Source organism: Cydia splendana, chromosome 5 (assembly GCF_910591565.1).
Source record: "Cydia splendana chromosome 5, ilCydSple1.2, whole genome shotgun sequence".
NCBI lineage: Eukaryota > Metazoa > Arthropoda > Insecta > Lepidoptera > Tortricidae > Cydia > Cydia splendana.
In genome coordinates, this window is record NC_085964.1 from 4,246,789 (window position 1) to 4,269,579 (window position 22,791).

A 22,791-nucleotide genomic window follows, 5' to 3' on the forward strand; every position below is an offset into this window, starting at 1 on the left:
CCCTGACCACCGGCAGCTTGGGCCAAGCTCCGCTGCCGGCGGCACCCTAGGTTAGGTTTTTTATAATGTGTTTATATGTATTTTTTATTGTTTTGTAAGTGTTTTTATATTTTACTTTTATATTCATATTATAACAAACCTAACTTAAGACGAAAAATAAATAAAGAGACTATAATAATAATACCATTTTTTTTAAAAACCCCTTACATGATTTATATCATGTCAGCTGTCATGTTGCTGTGTTCCATGTCATGTCCTTGCTAACTGAAGCCTGCGCTACGAATACCTCCTAACCTACCTTCAAACCTTCAAGTTAAGAGCGTACTCCCATCTTAAATGCCGATAACGCTATGCAACCCCTCTGGTTTTGCAGGTGTCCATGGCCTACGGTAATCGCTTACCATCAGGCGATTAGTCTGCTCGTTTGCTACTTTTATCATAAAAAAAGAAAATGGTGTGGCTAGGTCTTTAATACATAGAGTCTGCAACGGCTATCAAGTCTGGATCACAGAGTACTGATATAGTAATTATTAATATGTGAGTACGGTAGAACGGGGTGACTTTCAAATGCAGGGGCGACTTTAAAATTCTAGTTGTTAGCCATAATATATTTTTATGCGAGATTTTTTACAGTAGGTGAATATGAATATATAACTAGTTACAGGAACATTTTCAGTAAATAATGAATAATGGTAATTCTATGGCCGTTTTAAATCTATCAAAGTAACCCCAAATTTTCCAAAGTCACCCCGCTCTACGGTACTAAGTAAGTAGATTCCAGAAAAATAAAATTTACCTTGCTATAAAATGTAAACAAAAATATTTCAAACAAATATCGTGAAAATATTAATGTGCCTAATTTTTTTTATACGAAACAGAAAAGCTTCCTATAAGAATCATAAACAAAACCTTATTGCACTTATGTCAAAAGTACCTAAGTCTTTTATGTTATGTCTAATTGGTCACTTTTTGAAAATCCCTACACGAAAAAAACAACACCCTACTTCTAATTCGTACGTTATCATAATTCACGTGGCCTTGCTATTATCGATAAGGGAACATTGTTCACTAAATTGTGTTATTCTTTACATTTTACTGCATTTAATAATTATTTATACATATAAATACGGAACTAGAATGCGAGGCCACTGAAAAAGGGCCGGCTCGGTTCAACCATGCAAGTGATTTTGAACTTTGTCACCTATACATAAGTTCCATAATAGATGTGATAGAGTAAAGGAAAAAGGTATGTGATTATGGGCTTCATAGGCATTTAGTGCGTATTCGTGTAGTCAAGGTCGTAAACATGAATATGTCTCTAATTTATTTTATATAAGGTAAAATCATAATATTTGTATGTATATGGTTTATTAGTCGTCAAAATGTTTACAACGAAGAGAAACACCATAGAAGTCACAGCGCACATATTTATGTACTATTGATATTTGCTATGGTGGGCATTTTCATTTAACTTGTACTTTAAAGCGCTACTTAAGTCGTGTTTCAGTAACGTCTAACTTTTACATTCCTGACAAAATGTATGGGATTTGACAATGACCGTCAGTTTTGTAACGATTGCTAACCGGCCGTTAAAGGTGCACAGTTAAGTGAAAATGCCCTGGTACAGTCAACGTCAAAGATATATTGTCAATTTTCGCCTTATTATAAATGATTAAGGTGCATAAGTGTAAATATATCTTGAACGTCGACTGTTCAACTTCTGGTAGCCGAATCATTATCTATTTTTGGTTTGAAAATACCTACCGTTATGGAAAAAATATTTGATGAAAACATGGGAACCACCTAACTCTAATTTATTTAATCGTATGGCAAACTTTAATGTCACTGGGATGTATTCTACCACGAAAAAGTATTTAAAGCGGCATAACTCATCCAATAATCCCAAAAAGGCCCCGACAAATCTTAGTTTGATCGGGGTAATGCCTCATCATCAGTCCTTATGGTCACGCTGCGTCTGCCTTTTCGATGCGGCCGTCGTTCAATCTCGGGAAACGGCCTGTCACCAAGATTGCTTTTTGCTGCTGACTTGCTTACTTTCCTCGACGTTTATGAAAATTAAATTTAAATGGCAATACGGTATTTGAATTACAGTTCTGCGCAAGATAAGGGCATTAAATTTTATTTTAAAAATATTCAACCTGGTCCAGTCTTCACACAAAACTTCAAATCCGTTTAGCTATCTGCGATTCGGTTCTGCAGGACATTTTGGCTGTCGATTTAATTAGGGTTATAAGTTGTTGTGGGTAGAGCCGCGGGCCTCGGGTAATAATTATCTTAATACCGTTATAAATATGTAAATGGTTATTGTTTTATTTCAAACTTATCCTGAGTTTATTTTACGATCTCGCTGCATACCGGATGGGAACTCCTTCATTAGGCCACAGCCTAACTAGGAAATTATTGCGGTTGTTATTATAATAACAAGCGTGCAGAGATGGTTTATTTCGGTGTAGCACGCAGCACAGACGGGCGCGGCAGACGCCTGCACGCCTGCACCACCGCGAGGGCGCCTCTAACCATCATTTTTTATTTTGCGTGCGTCTTTTTTTGGCAGCGCGAGTTAACCTTGGACTTTTTCATAGCGAAGCGTTGCACGTACGCGTTTCGGCTAGTCGTAGAGCGCCCCCCACTCGACGCGTCCGAATTTTCTGCATTCGTTCGGCGCGAAGACTTTTCGGCGGTCGTGCGGTCGCATTCGCGAGCTCGGCTCTTAGCGGCAACCACGGCGGCGCGGGCGCGGCGCGCGGCAATATGCGGAAGTGAATACACGGTGCCAACATAAAGTGTAAGCTACAGTGATACGAAACACCAGTGAACAAAACAAAACTTTGCAGTGATACGTACTATGAGTGCACGGCTCTATTGAGCTCTAATGGTTTTCTATTAACGATTCAAGGACTCTGGAATTGGAAACATGGATACGAGGAAAGTATTGTCCTTTTCTTTTGTTATCAAGATCCCAACGAGATTGTTGTAGGCATATGTTTGTGCGTTAGAAAAATATTTGGACCAGGAAGTGCGTAAGTGTAGTAGAAGGCCCCAAAACAAGGAGTCATCCCATCCAAACAGATTTAATGAGTGCCTACTGCGATTTGGCATTGACAAATTGTATCGATACGCAGCATACGATAAATTTCAAGACCGCGAGATTCGGCAGAATGCACCTTAAAATGCCCCTTACAGAGGATATTTTTGCACACTGCTGCGCCGGTGTCTCGGTTTTGCATACACGTGCTGTCGTTTTGAGGCTATTGAACTTGATAATGAGACATTCGTATCTACACTTTTTTTGCTAACCGATATTGCATCATTAATTCTCTTTTCAAGATCCCACGACCGGTTCACGGTCTGACATCATTCATGAAGACGTTTTTATCTATGATTTGAACATCAATCGAATCCCTTCCAATGAGGGTTTTTTAATGAATTCCATAAAATCCAGTTTAGTGAATTGGGCGTGAATTAGATGGGTAGTGGGCCCGGAACTCGGCGAAACTGGTCGCGTAACGCATTAGCATTTGCATAGAGACTGCCGTGGCCCCGCGCGGGCCGTGGCGGCCTATTAGCACCTAGTGCGCGCCTCCGTTGCAGTCCGGCCGCTGAGGATGTCTCAGGGCATTTTCATTTTAAGCTGTTTTTAACTTAAATATATCAAGGACATACAGGGCGAAATTTTAACCACCAGCCATACTCTGCGTAGTGAATTTCTAGGGCATACTGAACAACTTTGATTATAGGGCCAATGCCGAAATCGCGAAAAAAAGTTTGGTTGTTTCATACAATCCGGCTGATGTCATGCCGCTGGTTTTGATGGGACAGCCAAAGTAGAAGACATTAAAAAGTCACTACGCAGAGTAAAGCTGGTGGTTAAAATTACAATCGTAATGATAATTACAATATATTAGGGTTAGACTAAGATGTGGTCCAAGTGTGCGTAAAACGCCACTAATCTTTTTGAAATTTGTTTCAGCCATGTCACTCGGTAATGACCATGCACGTGTTGTTGTTTTTGCAATATTGTTTTGCACATTGATTTCTATTCATTTGTTTTCAACTATTTCACCTTGAATTTAAATTTAATAGGCGTGCATTTGAAAAAACCTAACAAAAACTATACCAACTCTACGAGTAACATAAAGTTTACGTGTATTTTTATTGGAACGTTTCGTTATATCTCACAACCATCATTATATGGCACCGCGTAGGTATGAAGGTCGGCTCTACAATTTATAGTACAATCTGTACAATCTTTCTGTTATACTCTGCGTTTCCGTACTCGTGACTGCCGAATCCTAGTGGCCAATCAGAGACGAGCGTAGCGCATACCGCGAACATACTTTTGAAATTCGGACTCAATTATTTTATCATAGATTCGATGGCGCGCAGATGTGCAGATGGGTTAAGTGTTATTGTACGAACCATTTTAGCGTAGTCTTTGTGTGCAGGTTTTCGAAATACTCACGGAATTTATCTTTGGAATATTAAAATCTTTTAGAGCCACTTGCACCATCCCACTAACCCGGGGTTAACCGATTAAACCGTTAACCCAGTGTCAAATTGTACTGGTAACCATGGTAACTCCAGGTTTAACTGGGTAACCCCGGGCTAGTGAATGGTGCAAGTGGCCCTTAGTATGAAAATGTGTTAGGTTAGTTTAATCAAAATCGTATAATCAACGAGTCATATTTCCTGCTGATGTCCAGTCATCTATTCGTATTTTTTTCTATTATTCCACGTAATAGAATATGAAGGAAGTTTGTTGCTATGATATGCGCTTCTTAGAAACCGGGCCAAAATGCGGGCACGTGTTTTATCTTCGCGAGATAACCTTACATTTGGTAGGCCTACCGCACTCGGCATTTGCTTGCTTGATAACAACGTGATTAGACAAGACGTGGCAACTTCTGGCGAGTTGCAGGCAAAACGTAATGACATGTTTTAAGGGGCCCTCAGATTACCACTTCGCCGGACGATATCAGCCTGTCAGTTGTTCGGAACTGTCAAGGCAACTGTCAACTTTTGGTAATATGTGAGCCTCTTAATAATTGATAAGACAGTTAACGAATTAACTGTTTTTGTATTCGTGGTTTTCAAATACCTATTACCTTCTTACGTGCTTTTTCGATTAGTCCGACAGCGTCTTGTAATAATCGCTAGAGCAGCACGTAGCCTCAGACAAAATCCGTGTTCTTTTAATTTAATTAATAATATTTGGTACCACAACGAATTATAGAGAGATGTACTTAATTTACAATAATTTGAAAACTGTATGCTGCAACCTTTTTCGCGTCAGGGCCCTCTCGGTGAGAAAGAGTATATTTTCTTGCGACCTTATGTTAATCGTAAGTATTATACCTACCTAAGCTCCGCGCACTATGCAATGGGGCGCACCGCAATTAAGGGTAATTTTTAAAAATATTGAAACAACCTGTTGATATTACGTTGTAGTAACTGCGTACTTTTCAATTTAATTAAACTTCAATACCAATCACTGTCAAGGTTATCTGCACAACTCCATTTCTGCACCAATCTAATCTTCATCATCCCACGTTGGCGTCGTGGGCGACGTTTGTCACCGTCCGCTAACTGATTTTGTAATAAGTCCTCATTTCCTCAAGGCCTCTGGGACCTCGGGTGCCCGAGGGCTGGGGAGGGCCAAGGACACGCCGAGGACCTTCGAGGCGCGACGCTTACGCAACCGAGGCCGTGGCGCGTCTGTGTGCAATGGACGTTAGTGTGCGTGGCTGCTTGTCGATGTTGGATGGGATTGTGTTGGTTCGTGTCATAATAAAACTCCAAACAATTATGGATAAATTAAATTGTTATGTCATGGACAAATTACTTTGATTTCTGTTATAACTTTGTATGTAGTAGGTTTATGTCATCTCTTTTACATTCACAATCTTTAAGTAGACTTCAGAAGGCTGCTATGTCTGAATTTATGTATATATGAGAAGATAGAAAGTACCTACAATAGAACCCTGGACGACTTTATCGTACACAATTTAATAAACAACTAGCTCTTAGATATGTACAGTATATAGTCTGAGCTTTCCTGTGTAATTAATTTTAGTGTTCTCACTTTTGTTAAAACATTTCATACTTAGAATGTTCATTGGAGGAAAGCCCCTACTGGACCAAAATCATAATGTGAGACAAAATTAACCCGTTAGGCCGTAGGGGCAACTTACTTGGCATCATACTTAAAATAAAAACGCATTCACAAGGGGTCCACTGATTAACAGTCCGCCGGACGGTATCGGCCTGTCAGTTGTTCGGAACTGTCAAAATTTTGTTCTAACTGACAGGCCGATACCGTCCGGCGGACTGTTAATCAGTGGGCCCCTTTATAGTAATAAGAATTACGGCTTGATATCGAAAGATTTGAAAGGAATGTCAAATGGTTAAAGGGTTAACAAGTGCAACTGCCAAATTAAGCATGCGACTAATAAAGAAACGAGGATACATTTCGCCATTCCGTTTTAATAGAAATTACCCTTGGACATGAACACTTACTCAACCACTTTGTTTCAAAGGATAAATGTGTTATTTCAATAAGATTTGTACTACTTAAAATAATAGTAACAAAAGTATGATTCACAGCATTAGGTACTATATGAATCATTATGGAAACATAATTAAATGCAACAGTTTAAACAATGTTTCCAATAATTTATTTGGACAGATTGATCTTAACATAAGTATAATATGATAAAACCTTGAATCGGTCACCCGAAAGTTCATTGAAATTATAAAAATGTATTGATATCCATTGTGGCTTACTAAAACTTGAAATAAAAATCAATTACTTATTTTAACGCTACTTACTTATAAGCAATGCTTATATTGTAAGCTCTAAACCATAATTAGATTCCAAAAAATGTTGCCACTGCAATAATTTGTTTGTAAAATAGTAAATTCCTTTTTATAAATAAATACGCTAAGATAATTTATTTATTGGTAATTTTACGCCTACGATTTAAAAAAGTACTTTTATTTACTTATTTTTACATAAATACAAGACGCGCTAGTAAAAAGTGGCAACATTGTCTTACTTTTTTTGGAATCTAATTATGATTTAGAGTATAGTTAATTACTACTTTCTGAAAAAAAAAGGAATCTCCATCTCCAAATTTTAAGCACGCCATAAACAAGTAACCGTCAGGTCTCACGTGGTCGCCCCATATAGATGCCATCTGCGGCAAGCTAAGCTCAGCTTCTTATGCGCTATCGAGGCTAGCTCCTACCTTATCCGCTGATAACATAAAAAAGGCTTACTACGGCTACTTCCACTCCATCCTGATATATGGCATCGACCTGTGGGCAACAGCGGCTGATCGTGAAAAGGTGTTTAAAATCCAAAAGCGCGCCGTTCGAATAATTGCTAACAAACCGCACGATCATCCCGCTCGGAGCCTATTCAAAGAGCTGAAAATACTTACCCTACCTAGCGTATTCATTCTTGAAGCCTACCGTGTAGGCAGGCTTCAAGAATGGGTCCGGTACAACCTCGGGTCGTATCCAACTCGCGCCCAGCACCATGCCCCCGGCAGGAGCACGCGCGGCCAGCACCTTCTAGTCGTGCCGTCGCGGAGGCTAGCTAAGGTTCGAGGAACACTCGGTGTACTGGGGCCTAAAATTTATAACTGTCTTCCAGCTGACATACTAAACGCGCCCAGCGATGCAGTTTTTAAAAACAAGGTTAAGAATCGGTTACTAGTTTTGGCTTGTTACACAATTGACGAATACTTTGAAATGATATCATTGGCCCACTCATAAATATTGTCTAAAAATTTTTTCGTGAAACACTTTTATTGCTTCTTCACATTTGCATGTCTATCGAGTTCTTCTTTAGGCCTTTCTAATGAGCCTAAACTCGATGTAGGTATTTGTTTTTCACCATCGAGGAGTTCCTTTGGCTACCTATGGACTGCATCATCAGATCACCATATTAACATATTATTGCATTGTCACCGGAATTGCAATAGTATTCCAAATTTCCACTGAATCAGATACCAGGAAGTGGTTCAATAGCTACAAGATTTGAAGCATTATACAAAGAAGATAGGTACCTAAGTATATATATATATATGCAGTGAAGCTAAATAAGTGTGTAAAAAATACCGATGGCAATGTTAAAAAAAAATTGCGTATGGTTTTTACAGTCATTATGAAGTAACTACCTAAATACCTATACCTATTGCGGTGAGTGCACACCAACACGCAATTTAGAATAATACATATGTAAATCACTGTGTCATGTGTCAAGGAAAATCGATAATTAAACAATAGCATACTATTTGACTATGTACAATTATTATTATTTAATAGAAAACAGTAGGTAACCAAGTTACTTTTAGAGCGCTACCAAGTTTTAGCACAATTATAGCTTTATAGCATCAACGTGGACCAAACTAACCAAATCCACAATCAACTTACCGATTTTTTTATTGCCCACCAACCAACGGACCAACATAGACGCCTTAAATTGGTTGAGGTAGACTCCACGGGTAGCAAGATATCACTCGTATCTTAATGTAACCTGAACTGAATCTGAACTACAAAAATTCCCTTTTGGGCTCCCAAGTTCTTCAGCGGGCGCAGCACGGTTCCATTTTTATCGACTATCACTATGCGCGTCCCTGTCGTACTTACATACTTGTTAGAACGTGACAGGCATGGTGACAAGGGATAAAAACGCGACCGTGTTACGCCGCCTGGAATTTGTAAAATGACAGATTCGACCAAAAAAACTTAATTGTACTTATTTTAAAACCATAAAAATGACGAGATTGTATTAATAAGTAATAAATATTTGTTTGTAACGCCTTTCTACCTTGAAGTCAATTTGAATGAATTTTTTACACAATACAGGGTGAATTTGTTATCTCTGACGATACTCTGAGGGGTGGATATGTAGGTCATGCTGAATAACTTTTACCATGGGGTCAACCCCGAAAACGCGAAAAAAAATCAGCTGTTCTATAGAAAACATTGACTCTGATTCACCGAAATGTATGAGACGGCAGCTTTTTTTGCGATTTCAGGATTGGCCCCGTAGTAAAAGTTGTTAAGTAATGACCTATTCACCCCTCAGGATTTGGTCAGAGATAACAATTTCACCCTGTATTTAACCTCTTTTCTGTGTATGATAAGGATCCTGATCCTGAATAAATTTTTAGTTATCTTGTTAAAAAAAATTTCGAGAACGTTTTCTTTCTGCTCTATCCGAGGTTGAACACACGATTTTTGACCACCGCACACATCTAAAAGGCTTAAATCGCTCATCACAAAGGAAAAAGTGACTATTTTTGAACTAAATATTACTAATAACATAGTACCCTGTTGCTTTTCTACGTACGAGTATGACATTGAGTACGTCTAGCATTAGTGGTTCTTCTAAATTCGTCCCTTAAGGGGCCCACTGATTAACAGTCCGCCGGACGGTATCGGCCTGTCAGTTAGAACAAAATTTTGACAGTTCCGAACAACTGACAGGCCGATACCGTCCGGCGGACTGTTAATCAGTGGGCCCCTTAAAAACCACACTGACCTGGTTTTCAATACTCAGTTAATCCACACTACGAATTTAATAATAGAGTTCTACTATCTATATATCTACAGGGTTTTCCCAAAAGGAATTTAATAAATGTGTTACAGGAAAAAATACTAGGCTAGTTATGGGTGTCAACTAAACCATGATTAAAGGCATGAAAAGCTCGGTATTTACGTGACAGTGGAAAGGTATTGTCCATTTAAGAAAATATAGCTTATGTTGGTGTGATCAGCTGTTAGTGATATCTTATATTATAAATTTCATTCCTATTTTATTATTCATTAGAAAAGCGCTCTTAAATAAACGAAGTTAGAGCCGAAATCCATATGAGGCTGCTAACGTTTCGTTCCACGCAGGTAAATGCTACAGTATTTTTGTTCAACAAAATTATATTTACGCGACATCTTATGAAATAATCGTAGGGCCTAATATTGGGCTAAAATCGAGAAAGCGGTCATTACAATCATAGGCCGAGCAATCAAAGAAATATCTTGTAATTTCGTACAACTCTCCCATCGCTTACCGTGCAAACAATAAGTAATCTGACCTGTGTGGGATTGTTGTTCTCCAAAACCGGTGTTTGCATTTTGGAAATTAGGTCAAGGATTATGTCTTTGTAAAGACACCCGGTTTCTGGTCACCCCACCCGGAATAAGACATCTAAGTACATCCATTGTGACTTCATTGGGGCACGCATGAAATGGTAGGTATGAACGTATCGATCAGTCAGTTAATAGTCGTTTGGTTGTAGAGGAGCGATGCCTATGATCTGTTATTATGTATTTAAATTGAGTATAGCCAATTATACATATTAATTTGTTATTGGCTAGTTTTTTAACTCGTAGCTTTGCATTCGGGCCTTTTTTTACTTTGAAGTGGCTTCGAGGCGTGATTGCAAGGTATATTTAACGCGTTTGAAATCTTATTGAATATGATACGTAGCATAGTGATAAGTAACCGTTGTTTAAGTACATACTATTAACTATAATATACTTCATTAAATCCCAATGAGTCATGGTATTATAGTTCTTTGTAAGTCTCAGAAAAAATAGAACGTAAGTTTGAGAAAAAATGAATACATAATATTATGAAAAGCTCTTGGTATCAATTTTAAAAGATGTGTTCTTATTCACTACATTATTAAAAGTGTTATAACTTCATCTTTTTCTTCCCTATAAGCGCAAAATGTTCTAATTAATTATTATGCAACGTTTCGATTTTAAAACGAAAGTTGTCATCCATGAATTGCAACCTGCGTTGCGTGGAACAAGTTCTTAATGTGCACTTTTATGACTCTACTATTTATTACCGTATCTGTTGCGTTAATTATGATCGATCATAACTGTTAATCGGTTTCGTAATGCTTGGTTTTATGGTTGACATTTGCAGATGTGTTAACAAAAGATATCCCGCCAAATTTTCGCTACCGAAAACTGTCGCGCTATTCAAGTGTTTGGACTGGAAAACTAATTTAGTAATTGTAAACCTTCATTCATACATTACAAAAATTTATCGAATTTAGTTATAAAAAGGAAATACTTAGCACGGCAAAAGGTTCGTAATTTTCGCACCATAAAACTACGCAATCGCTTGTTTAAAATTCACTTAGACTTACGTGTACCTACATATAATTACACTCTTCTGTAGTTCTGCCGCGGCATCTCTGAATATCTAATGGCGTACGTCGTACTAATTTCAAAAAGCTTTATGACAATGGGAATTAAATGTCACTTAGGTCAATTAGTTCTGCACGATACCATGCGCTCGCGCAGCGAACGCAGCGGGCACAATGCGATCACTGATCACTTGCTATTAGACAGAGTATATAAGACTAGCGATTGAAACATGTAATGTATAATCAAAATATGTTATAATTATTACAAGCTCCCATGTTAATTGTGCAAGCTCTAATGTTTATAGACATTTTTGGAAGTTGAGCACAATAATACATAAAGTTTAGCACAATAATAAATTTAGAAATGTAACATCAAGGTTCAATTATTTTTTTCAATTACGCTCAACGAAAAGAGACTTTAAGGAAGTGTCACCATCATTCGACGCTTGAGGTGTAAAATAGCGCCTGCGGATGGTGACATTGGTGACTGCCAGTCATCGTAAGTACTTCATAATGCAGCCTGTGTGGTGTAGTCTATGGACGCAATGCAATGTGCGTGCAACTTTCTATTTTGACGGCGTTGTCGAGCGAGCCCTGCACGTACTGCAGGAAAACCGTCATAGAAAGTTTTGTTTGCAATTGTTACATATGCAGTTACCTGCTTTTTAACTACATAGATATACGTATAAATACCGTACGTTACACATTAGCATACGTGTCCCGTTTCATAAATTTTGGTACGGCGAAATATAACGGGGGGCACTGATGTAATGATTTCGGTTCATTCCTAAGTTTCGGTATGTTTACGCAGCTGTAGTTACCACGTTAGATCATAGCGGATTGATGATTTAAGTGTAATGAAAAACCTAGGCACTTTCATGACAAAATTAAACATTACACATTTAATCGTTAAAATTAACCTACTTCGCAAAATTCACTAATTCCAGTAAGATACGTTGATAGAGTTTGACTTACAAACGTCAGCTGACTTACAATCATCTGTGTGTCGGAACTTATAAAAAAATATACATATTTGTCGTAAAATCATATCAACAGTATGCGATAACACCCTCCTATTTACATTATCCAACTGTCTCAATTAACAGTTATACTTGATAAAACGGCAAATTAACCTTACAAGTTAAACACTAGTCATAAAAAAAATGAACATGCGCATGCAAGCCCAATTCAAATTAATAATTAGAAAACCCGTTTTGTATGAGAGCGTCTATGTCGAAACCCACTAGTTTACATAATCTCAGAGCAAACGGCACCGAACGCAAGTACTAAAACGTCCAGTTATGAAAAAACTTCACACGCATTTAACTTTTAAGGAAAAAGGGCTCAAGTAACGCAGGACGCATCGACTACCTGACCAGATTATATAGAGCTTGGTCTAGTATGGTGGTTCTTAGATGTAAAGGTTAGTTTTAGAATGGATGCGTATACGCATCGGCGGTCATCCGGAGTGCCGCGCCTCTCTTTCACAACCGCAGAATGCATTTCTCCGTCATGATGACGTAGGGACGCGGTGACCCACTCTACGACGCTTTATCAAAAGGTCGTATCTATACACGACTCCCATAGTGATTTATGACTTTTTGATAGGTATGGTAGCTATTGCGGTTAGGGATGGAAGTATGCGCTTTCTTTTGTTTTAGAACGCCTTTGTCCATGGTCGGTTTGAAGAATATGATTTCGTGACAGATAATTGTTGACGGTTTTGGTAGATTAGGTACTATAGTAGAGATTCATCTCTTGAAACTAAGTTTTAATCATTATCATAGAAACTTTAGCATTATGTATTGCGCAAGACACGTTTTTGCCTTAAACCGTGGTTTTCCAGAAATAAACCATAATTACGTACAGTGAATTCAGTGAATACAACAATTGATTTGAAAACCCGTCGCTGAAAATGTATAAATGGACAAATTAAATTGTTTCTCGGGAATTTTAATAAAGCTTAAAGTCAGTAATCTCACAAATGTAAGTAATGCAATTAGCCCAAAGCTCCCACGGCGCGTAAACGCCGTTTAACTAGCAATTCCACAAATGTGAACAAAGCATAGTACCAGTACGTAACAAACAATGAACACTTCTTAGAGCATCGTTAAATTCGACTACGTATACGACTCTAGTTACAAAGACAATCTATTGCTACCATAATAAAAGAACGCAAATTCATACGACTATCCACCTTACCGCACCGTGATAAGACACAAATGTACATCCTTCAAGAGCAGTCGTAAGATATACGAGCGAGGGGGAACAAGGGATAAGTGTGCAGTACGTTGATTCCGCTTACGAAACTCGGACAAAACTGTAACGAGTCTGCTCATACGAACATTTTTAGACGAATTCTCTTGCAGTTTAGAAATTATTGTGCGTTGATTCACAGAATAAGGATGCTGGTAGAGGCTGTGCGCAGTGCAAGCCTTTGTTTAGAAACCGTTAGATGTATGTACCTGCTTATTACGCATTTTGATAGAAGAAAGAACTTAGATTTCATTCGTAATGCTTATTTTGTAGTACAGTTGCATGTTTAGGCAGTCAAATTTTTATAAAACACTTTTAGGAAAAGGAGTTAGCTGAGTTGTAATTAAAATAGTTTCAGACTCTCCTACATAAACGTTATGTCATTCACGTCAGCATGAAATACCTCAATTGCATCTTCCTGCTTTTCGTAGCTTTTAATATAATTATTCTCTCAGGTTTTTCCAATGAGAAGTGCGTAAATAGGCAAAATGGGTCTCTGATCATACGTCATCACCTTATCAAATGTCAAAAAACCCAACCCAAATTTACCCTTTTAGTTGTTCGTGGTTTTCTTATCATGTATTTACTAAAACTGTAACTGAAATTAGGTAGAAATTGCATTGGGTATTTTTATAGGTGTGCCAGTAGAGAAATCTTACTCCAAAATGTTATTACGTGCAAAATGAAAAGTAAGTACCATAGGATTCTGTTCTCTTAGATTTAGCATTAAGTGGGATTTCTTATTATTATCATGCGCTTCCTGTTGTACACGACTGCCCAAAAATATAATAATAGGAGTGTATTGTTTTTAGGATTCATGTATGTAAGTATGTATTTTGAAGTTTATGCTTCTTCCTTTGTTCGTGGTTTCGACGTGATGCAACTGCCATTTTCCTATTCTCTATTCGAATTATAATATGATGTTGCCAGTATTACAAGTTGAATTATTAAAAAAAATAATACGTGAATTTATTTAATTTTAATATTGATTTCATTAGGTACCTATTTGGAAACTTTTGTCAAATTGACTACACTATACAGTTCTAATAGAATCAGTACATTATACTTAAATATATGAACAAACAATAAACTTAGCGTATGTTTTTCATTGATTATGATTAGATATGATGTCATTTATGTAATTATCATTAGGTACAATAAATGTTAATTTTTACAATGATTCCACGTGCAAGGATAACATTTTGAAGTATTTTTCGCTAGGGAGCTTATCTTTGAGATAAAAGGTTTTTAGACTAATTATACATACATATGCAATCTCCATCTAGTGGTATAGAATTACCAAACATAACTTTGAGGGGAAAATTGAAGCACATATAAATAAACTGAAATGCGGCTGATAATAGAGAGATATTCCTCTGTCTGCCTCTCTATCTATCGAGTATGCAAGAGAGACAATGAGGTAGATAACGAAAGCTCGATTTTCGTTTTTCGGTGTAGGCCCTCAGGCAACACCGAGGCGTTGCAACGCCGAAACTTTGCGCAACTCGGTGCAACGTCCCGCGCGCCCCGCACACCACGCTTGCGCGTGTGTTGCATGCCGGAACCGGGTCGTAGCCGAAATTCAACGACCAGCCCAACCAGGTCTCCCCCTCCCTGATATAAACCCCATTATAAATGCCTACCGTCTCCCATGAAATACCAGGTTACACTGGACGCCTATACGTGCACGCATGCAAATGTGCGCCCAAACATGTATTACATCTCGCTCTTATTATAACGTAGTAAGGTGCAAAATATTCACGTCCAATGTACAGTTAGCCGAGTATCTAATCGATACCGTATCGACTGCATTCGGCCTGCGAAGCCTGTACGTAAATTATTACAGTGACGCTTTTGGTAACAGGTGCAGAAATACGTTTATCATACGTTTTCCGCAATGAAATATTGCAACGAACTTAGGCGTGGGAAGTGAGTAGATAGTTTAAGTATTTGTTTATGTAATTAAATTTTCAGATGATGGTTTCATTGATAAGATTGCATACTCGTTTGACTTATAGATTTTCATCTGTCTTATTACTTACAGGCTCTTCCATGTAGATCCAATTATTATCTGATTATATAGACCCAAAAAAATTTTAATAAAAAAGTCTTTGTATGCGTTGTAACTAAAAGTGTATTAGTTATTTATCTTCATACTATTTCAAGTCATCAACATCATTAAGCTCTTGAAAATGGTTCACTAAAGACTGAATTTATCCTAGCGAAGAATGAAAAATTGTAGCGAAATCTAATTAATTGCTTCCAACATTGCATAGTAACAGTACTTTTTAAACCAACGCCCACAGCGGGTACCTATCCTTGATAATCTCAAGTACTCCCAAAATTCACGAAACGGGGTCGGACATTTCAAACGTTAATCGCCATAGGGAGAGATAAGGAAAATCCTCAGAAAACGATGTGGGGGCAGAAAGCTCGACGTATTGAAAAAGCAACGCGAACGACCGCCTGCTCATTACTGCCACAACTTTATTTTACAAAATAGGATTGGAGTTTTTAATCTTGTATTTTCCACGGAAACTGCCTTTTTTCACAGTCTGTTCAACCAGTAATCAATTTTTCAATCAGTTTCGCTGGCGTCAAAGAAAAATACCTGCAGCGACATTCGACCTTACAATTTTGCAGCGCATGTTGCTTACACACATATACAATTTAGAGCGAGATCTAGCCAGCCATAACAAAAAAGGATCCAGTTAAAATCTCTTTGTATGTTCGAATTGGCCTCGTAAACAAAGATTGTTGGTCGTTATTTGTTTACGACAAGTAATTAAGTTTTAAAATAGAGAGTTTCAATTTAATTTCAGATACCTGCCAGATTTGATACTTAAACCCTTGCACAGCTGTACAAATTGGGGGTGGCAGGGAGGAAACTTTGATGCGGTGGGGTGTAATAAGTACTAATGATCGCTTGGGGGGCGAGGGCAAACTACTCGTACTTCCCCGTGAGGTAACACGTTCAGTAAGATTGATTGGTATTAAATAACTGGTATAGTTCGAGGGATAGATAATGATGGAAAAACAAGCACTTGTGCATGCCTTTTTAAGAATTTTACCGTATTTAATAAAAGTTTGTAGTCATATGAGGTTCTTCATAAACGCGCTATAGGCCTTAATTTGCTATTAATCTTTCATTTTCACTTATGGATAAGTAAAAAAATAAAAAAGGGATAAAACAAGTCAACTAATTGAGGCTTGTAAAGTTTTATGAATAACCGAAAGTGGTTTTGGATAAAGTTCAAAGCATAGGGGTAATGACATGTGCAGGTTTAAAGATGTTGGTTCAAAGGTTCCCTAATTAAATATTATATGACTTTCAATGATTTTCCCATGGAATTCAGTGCGAGTCCATGTCGGGTCCATGACAGAAGGCAAATAATACTTAGGTACCTAATTTTCCTAAAGAAGTAACTAATCCAGACATTGGGGGAGACCTAATCATGTCTACGTCATTCTCATTCATTATTAATGACATGTGGCTTTTGGACACATACTAAATACATAAACCTGTTGAAAATATGCTTTCCCATGGGACTTGCCTGAAATTTAAACGATTGTCATTCTCGCAGTTGTAAAACTCTTCCGTCGTATTTACCCGAAACTACCTACATGTATTCTAGACGCTCTCATGGGTGTTACTGTGTCACCCCTGAAGGACAGTAAGACGATATGTGAAGTAGCACCTTATTGGTAGAACTTCACCTAAAAGCTTGAGGCCTAAATAGTTTCTAGTGGTAGTAAGGGTATTTAGTGACCTTTGGGATCCTTCAAACTATTGTTTCGTGACAGATTATGGCGGTCGTCTCGTGCCCAATATTCGGAATAACATCGTTTATTAATACTCCTTTTGTTACACGTGTATTGCCTATTATTCTATTAGACAAGAGTCGAAGGATCTTGTATACCCTTTTGACTTAAGACGGTCATATTAATGATAATGAATCGTGTTTTGGGCATGCCTAAAATATATCGTTACCGTTTAATATTAACATAACTTAAAAATCTGCGATACAGTCTAGATTTTTGTTCTAAGTTCCACTCAAACTTTATATATTTTTATTATTTTGATTGAAATAAAAATTTAGTATCAAACTGGTGTAGTTTGATACAAAACTTTTATTTACAAGTTTTATCACTCTAAAAAAACAATAAATAAATATAATCTGTACTAAGAAAAGAACTGACTTCACAAACAGTTTAAAATGCCGTCATCTTATTTTATTTAGTAGTTCCACTTTACTAAATGGTGCTTTCCGAGAGCAAATGCTTGGGTTCTCCTCCTTAAAATTAATTACATAAAGCTTTTCATCAATTGATATTATAGAGGCGGCACAGATATGAAAACTTCAACATTTTACCTATTGTTGAGATACAAAACAGCCTGATTACAGACGAACGGTCAGCGGAGGCTTAGTAACAGGGATCCTTTGACACCGTTCTAGTACAGAACCATGTTACATACTTGTTGCTTGAATCAAACTGAAGAACCTTCGTACTCCTTACCAGTCCAGACACTACAAGTTAGTGTCCCTTTCCACCATTCCCTTCGTAGCCAACACGCGTTGGAAGTTGGAATCAATTTGAACTCCACGCACCGGAGCTGAACCGTGGGAACTAGCGGTCACCGTCATTACATATTCATGGTAGCCTGGCCCGGTATCGATCATGCACCGGTTGTTCACCCTGCGACCTTGGGCCGAGCCACCTTCCGCCCCGCGCCCGAAGGCTTACCTGGTACATTGATTTTGTTTTTAAGGGATTTCATATGCAAAGTCGGTAGGCTGTTTTAATAATGGATTTACTGCTGCTTTTTATTCTTTGTGTAAAGGGCTTTGGGTACCGTTCAGGGGAAAAGGTAGAATTGATTGATTTTTCTTGTATAGTTTTCGGCGCTAAATGTAACGTTTGCAACATCTGGTAAATGTAGGACAGCTGAAAATACTTAAGTAGCATTAGGTACAGTTTAATTAGTCCATACCTTCATCCCTTGATGAAATTATAAATTTATTTGAAAGATACATCTGATAATCTGTTATTCTGTGTCTCGTAACTATTATTTATGTTATGTCATCCCATCTTTTAGGCAGTCCCGTGAAAGATAGCATAATTGAAGCACTTTGCAGATTAAAGTCTAACCGACAAAATTATCCTCCTGGTAATTCCAGATTAGCCTCCGGAGGCTTTAATATTACATTTTACAAAACAAGACTTTCTAATCTGAGTGTCGTTAGGTTTTAAGTTTGTGCCTAACTTTTTAATAAGGGATTAATACAGTATTACCCCGGTGTTAATTAAAAGTAAGTGGAAAAACTAAAAGGCAGAGGCCTTTAATGTTCTATAGTTTGGAGTGGACTTTTACGACAGTCAACAAAGTGTCATTCCTGACACTTTTGAGAGGTTTTGTCTAGACTCTCTAGTAATCTATTTTGAACTTATTGAAGTTAAAGGGGATATGCATTAACAGTCTGTTTAACACTCTAAGGGCCACTTGCACCATCCCACTAACCCGGGGTTAACCCTAAACGGGTCAACCCAGTGTCAAATTGTACGGGTAACCATGGTTAACTCCTGGTTTAACTGGTTAACCCTGGGTTAGTGGGATGGTGCAAGTGGCCCTAATTTAATTATAAATGGGGGTTATGAAAATCGAGTCAGGACACTGACTCGATTTTCATAACTGAGGAATCATAAACGACAGTTTATGATTCTTAAAACCTACCTAAGGTACCCCGGCGCGCTTTGAACCAGATATTTAGAAGAGTCGTCATTCGTGGTACATACGAGTATATATACAGAGCACGTTTGTGCCCGTTCGTGCCCCGTTACTAAAAGTTTTGCGTCGCGACGCATGTGTACATTTTGTATGAAATCTCGTTAAAAAGGCGTCGCGTCTCACGTCTCTACTGTCTGGCTTGCACTTTACATTCGTCGTCACTTCATAAATGAGATATGATACATTCGGATTTAAATATATAAGTACTCGTTGATTGTCTATATGCATTTTTATTTTAAACCGGCGTTATTATACAATAAATAAATCTTGTTGGAGATAGCGGGACGAACTTACAGACTTTGGTGAAGACTGGTGGTTAACTACTCCAGATTTAGATACTTCGACGAATAAGAAAGGCTGGGCAAAAGCCCAGCAATGGCACGCTGTAGGCTCTTAAATAATACATACTAATTTCCGTAAGACCAACCAACTATAGTCCATAATCGGGATATAGTTGGGACACTATGGTCCAAAACTAATTGAATATCTTCGTTTGGGTGTGATTATTATTTGAACGACGTAATTCTGAGAAAAAATATGAGTATGGATACTTAATTATGTATTGAACATGTGGACCATAGTCGTATTGGAATATAGTTGGGAGGTTTTATGGTTTTCATTGCTGGGCACAATTTGAAAATAGTATTTTGGTTACAGGGAAGGTAACCGAGGCGGCCCGGGCATGGACTCTCAGCAGCAGCAGTACTGCCTCAAATGGAACAGCTTCGGTTCAAACTTGGCCACGTCGTTCGCGAACCTCTGGAACTCGGAGAGTCTCGCCGACGTCACACTGTACTGCGAAGGTGAGTCTCTTTGTCTAAGGCGGTCTTTACAATATGGTGGGATTGGTGGGGTTTCATTCGATGCCTCTCTTTCTGAGGGGTATGAGCGGCTGTATCCGTCTTCGTACTGTGACAGCTGTTCCGGGGCCCCTGACTATGAGGTGGTCATGTTTTCGTAATTTTGTGGACGATGGAGTGTTGGATGACTGCCTGCTTTTACTACCGGGCGTTCCAACCTTGCGATCCCTAGCCCGGTGATACGGTTTGAGCGGGGCTGAGTTTCAGGACCGCAGTGAAGGCAACCGGTAGCACAGCTGCCGTTGATCCGTTGGGCTCTTTACAATAGATGCCTATCAGCACACTGCTTCTTTGTGCGAGCGGGACATTGCTATGTACTTGCATAGAGATGTCTCTACGCACCGGAGCGACATGCCGATTCGCGTCAGTGTGATATCGGCCGCATACGAGAGGTCAAAGTATCAGAGTAGGTATACTGTTCAAAACGGGTTCCTAAATTTTTGCGTTTTCTTAAAAATCTTCTAATCTTGCAAAGTATACTCCTTTATTAATTTATGACTCCTTTAAACATTCTAAATGTAAAGGGCCATATCTCATTTATATCTAAAAGTATCTTGATGTGTAATAGTACCATGAATAAATGTAGCCGAAACGTTCAAAATTATCTATTCTATTTCCCTGAAAGGCTTTGACGGCTTTGTAGATAAATGCCAAACACTGTTTTTAATTTAAAAAGCTACTACGGTTTCGACGTTACTTATATTTCTTTCATTTTCCTTCACATCATGGAGGCGGGACTGACGAGTCACGATGACTTGAGAGAACTCAACCGCCTGGAAATACGCGGCCATGGTTCAAGAGTCTCGAGGGATGCGGCCGAGTTTCTGACAGCCCTTAATGTAAATGAAGGAAGCTTATAAAATTACAGAATAGTAGTACAGTCGCCATCAGATATATCAGAGCGGCCAAGATGCTCACAAATAGGTATCCGTGCACGCCTCTATTGTCAAGGCGTTGGAGTGCTTGTTCAGATACTTGTGAACACCTTGGCCGCTCCGATATATCTGAAGGCTGCTGTAGTATTTTTGTAAATAGCTTTAAAACGTTTTTAAATAAAACGTTTCTACACGCGCATTTATACCTATATTTTTAAAATAAAATATAGTTACTCATTAAAAAAAACTGCTTTGCTTAAAGGTCAATTTGCTTCGTCGAGGTTATGGTGACGGCTGCGAAAATGCTAAAATTTAAATTTAGCAAGTCAATTACATATAAAAAACTAAAAATATATATGACAATAGCGACATGGTTAATTTTAGATCCACATTCTTTAGTCAAAATGTTCAAATTGATTAGAACAAGTAGAACAATGGAAGATAAAAATCCACAAAATTTGAATTCTCCTTTGGCGAAAGACGATCCCGAGACTTGAGAACTATCAATCTGAATTATAAAAGCTTGCGTGTCCTTTGTCTCCTATTTTCTTCAATGATGACTAATCACGTGGCTTTTTTATTATTTACATACAGGGTGATTCAGGAGACGTGAGCAGGACTAATACTGCACATTTCGTAGATTATAAGCAACACTTTCGTATCAGTATTAGTGAGGTTAACGTTAATTTTCTAGTCGTGTTGAAAAAAAAAGTTATTAATTTATTTACGACATGCGTGGTCACCCTAAAATTAGAATACTAAACTACCGATATTCTGTGTCAAATTGAATGTCACCATCGCGGTCTGGTTACTTTTGAAAACTCGTATCTCACTCAAGTTTGACAGTTTATTTTCTTCGTAATCAAAAATTAAAGAGGTTTTATGCTTATTAATTAGGTCTTGTAGGGTGACCGTGATTGTAGAGGATTAAATTTGCCCTCACCAAAAAGTTAAAAAATAGGAAAAAAACTGGCTGTTTCACCTAAATACGACGGTGATCGATCAATTATCAGTTACTGAGTGTGCAGGATTAGTCCTGCTCACGTCTCATGAATCACCCTGTATATACTTATAAATTATTTAGACAAAATCAGTTTCCGGCGAAACTCTTATGAAAATTTTACGGTACGCTAACTTTTCGAACTATCCCCTTATTCATAAAACTTAGCAAACCTTTGTTAAATTATGCCCATTTCTAACTAAAATAAATGACAAAAAGACAGATAAAGACAAATTATTATCAAAAGCTTGTTAAATTTGACAAGCGTTTATGAATACCAGATTAATTTACGGATAGGTAGATCTGGATGTGCCTGTACGTGCTGTAACGTCGTAACAGTTGTAAATTATATTATCTCTTTATTATCACGACATTCATCACATAATGCCAATACGAACGTTGTGCGTATATGCATGTCCACGAAGTCTTGCTAAAAAATGATAAAAAGGTCGTTGACATCGTTTGCGATAAATTTGGCACTTTTTTCCCAGTTGGCCTTGACGTTAGCATGCAACATTTTTACGGCGTGTGTATTAAATTTGATAAGCTGTATGTACCTATTGCAGATATTGAGGAAAAAGGGTTGGACTGTGATAATGATGTTGATTTAATCATCATTGATTTTATTGTAGTTGATATACATTTGGGTGTTACAGAAGTAATGTATAAAATACTAACTCATATCCTGACATTCTAAAACACACGACAGATCATGTAATGAATTTAAGGTCACTTCTGTGGACAATACAATGAAAGTTTACTACTACAGGGAAAATGCGAACGAGTTCAGTATAATATAAAATATGTATGACCCATATAG

At 37.9% G+C, this 22,791-nt stretch overlaps 1 protein-coding gene across 1 annotated transcript in view; it reads left to right on the forward strand.

Annotated features, from left to right (window-relative positions):
* The window catches only part of LOC134790446 (zinc finger protein chinmo), a 151,230-nt gene that overhangs the window by 96,702 nt on the left and 31,737 nt on the right, over positions 1–22,791 (forward strand). Inside the window, exon 3 of the mRNA XM_063761253.1 lies at positions 19,894–20,039. Within this exon, the coding sequence (XP_063617323.1) occupies positions 19,919–20,039 (121 nt within the window). The 5' untranslated portion in view covers positions 19,894–19,918. The remainder of the gene's footprint in view (positions 1–19,893; positions 20,040–22,791) is intronic.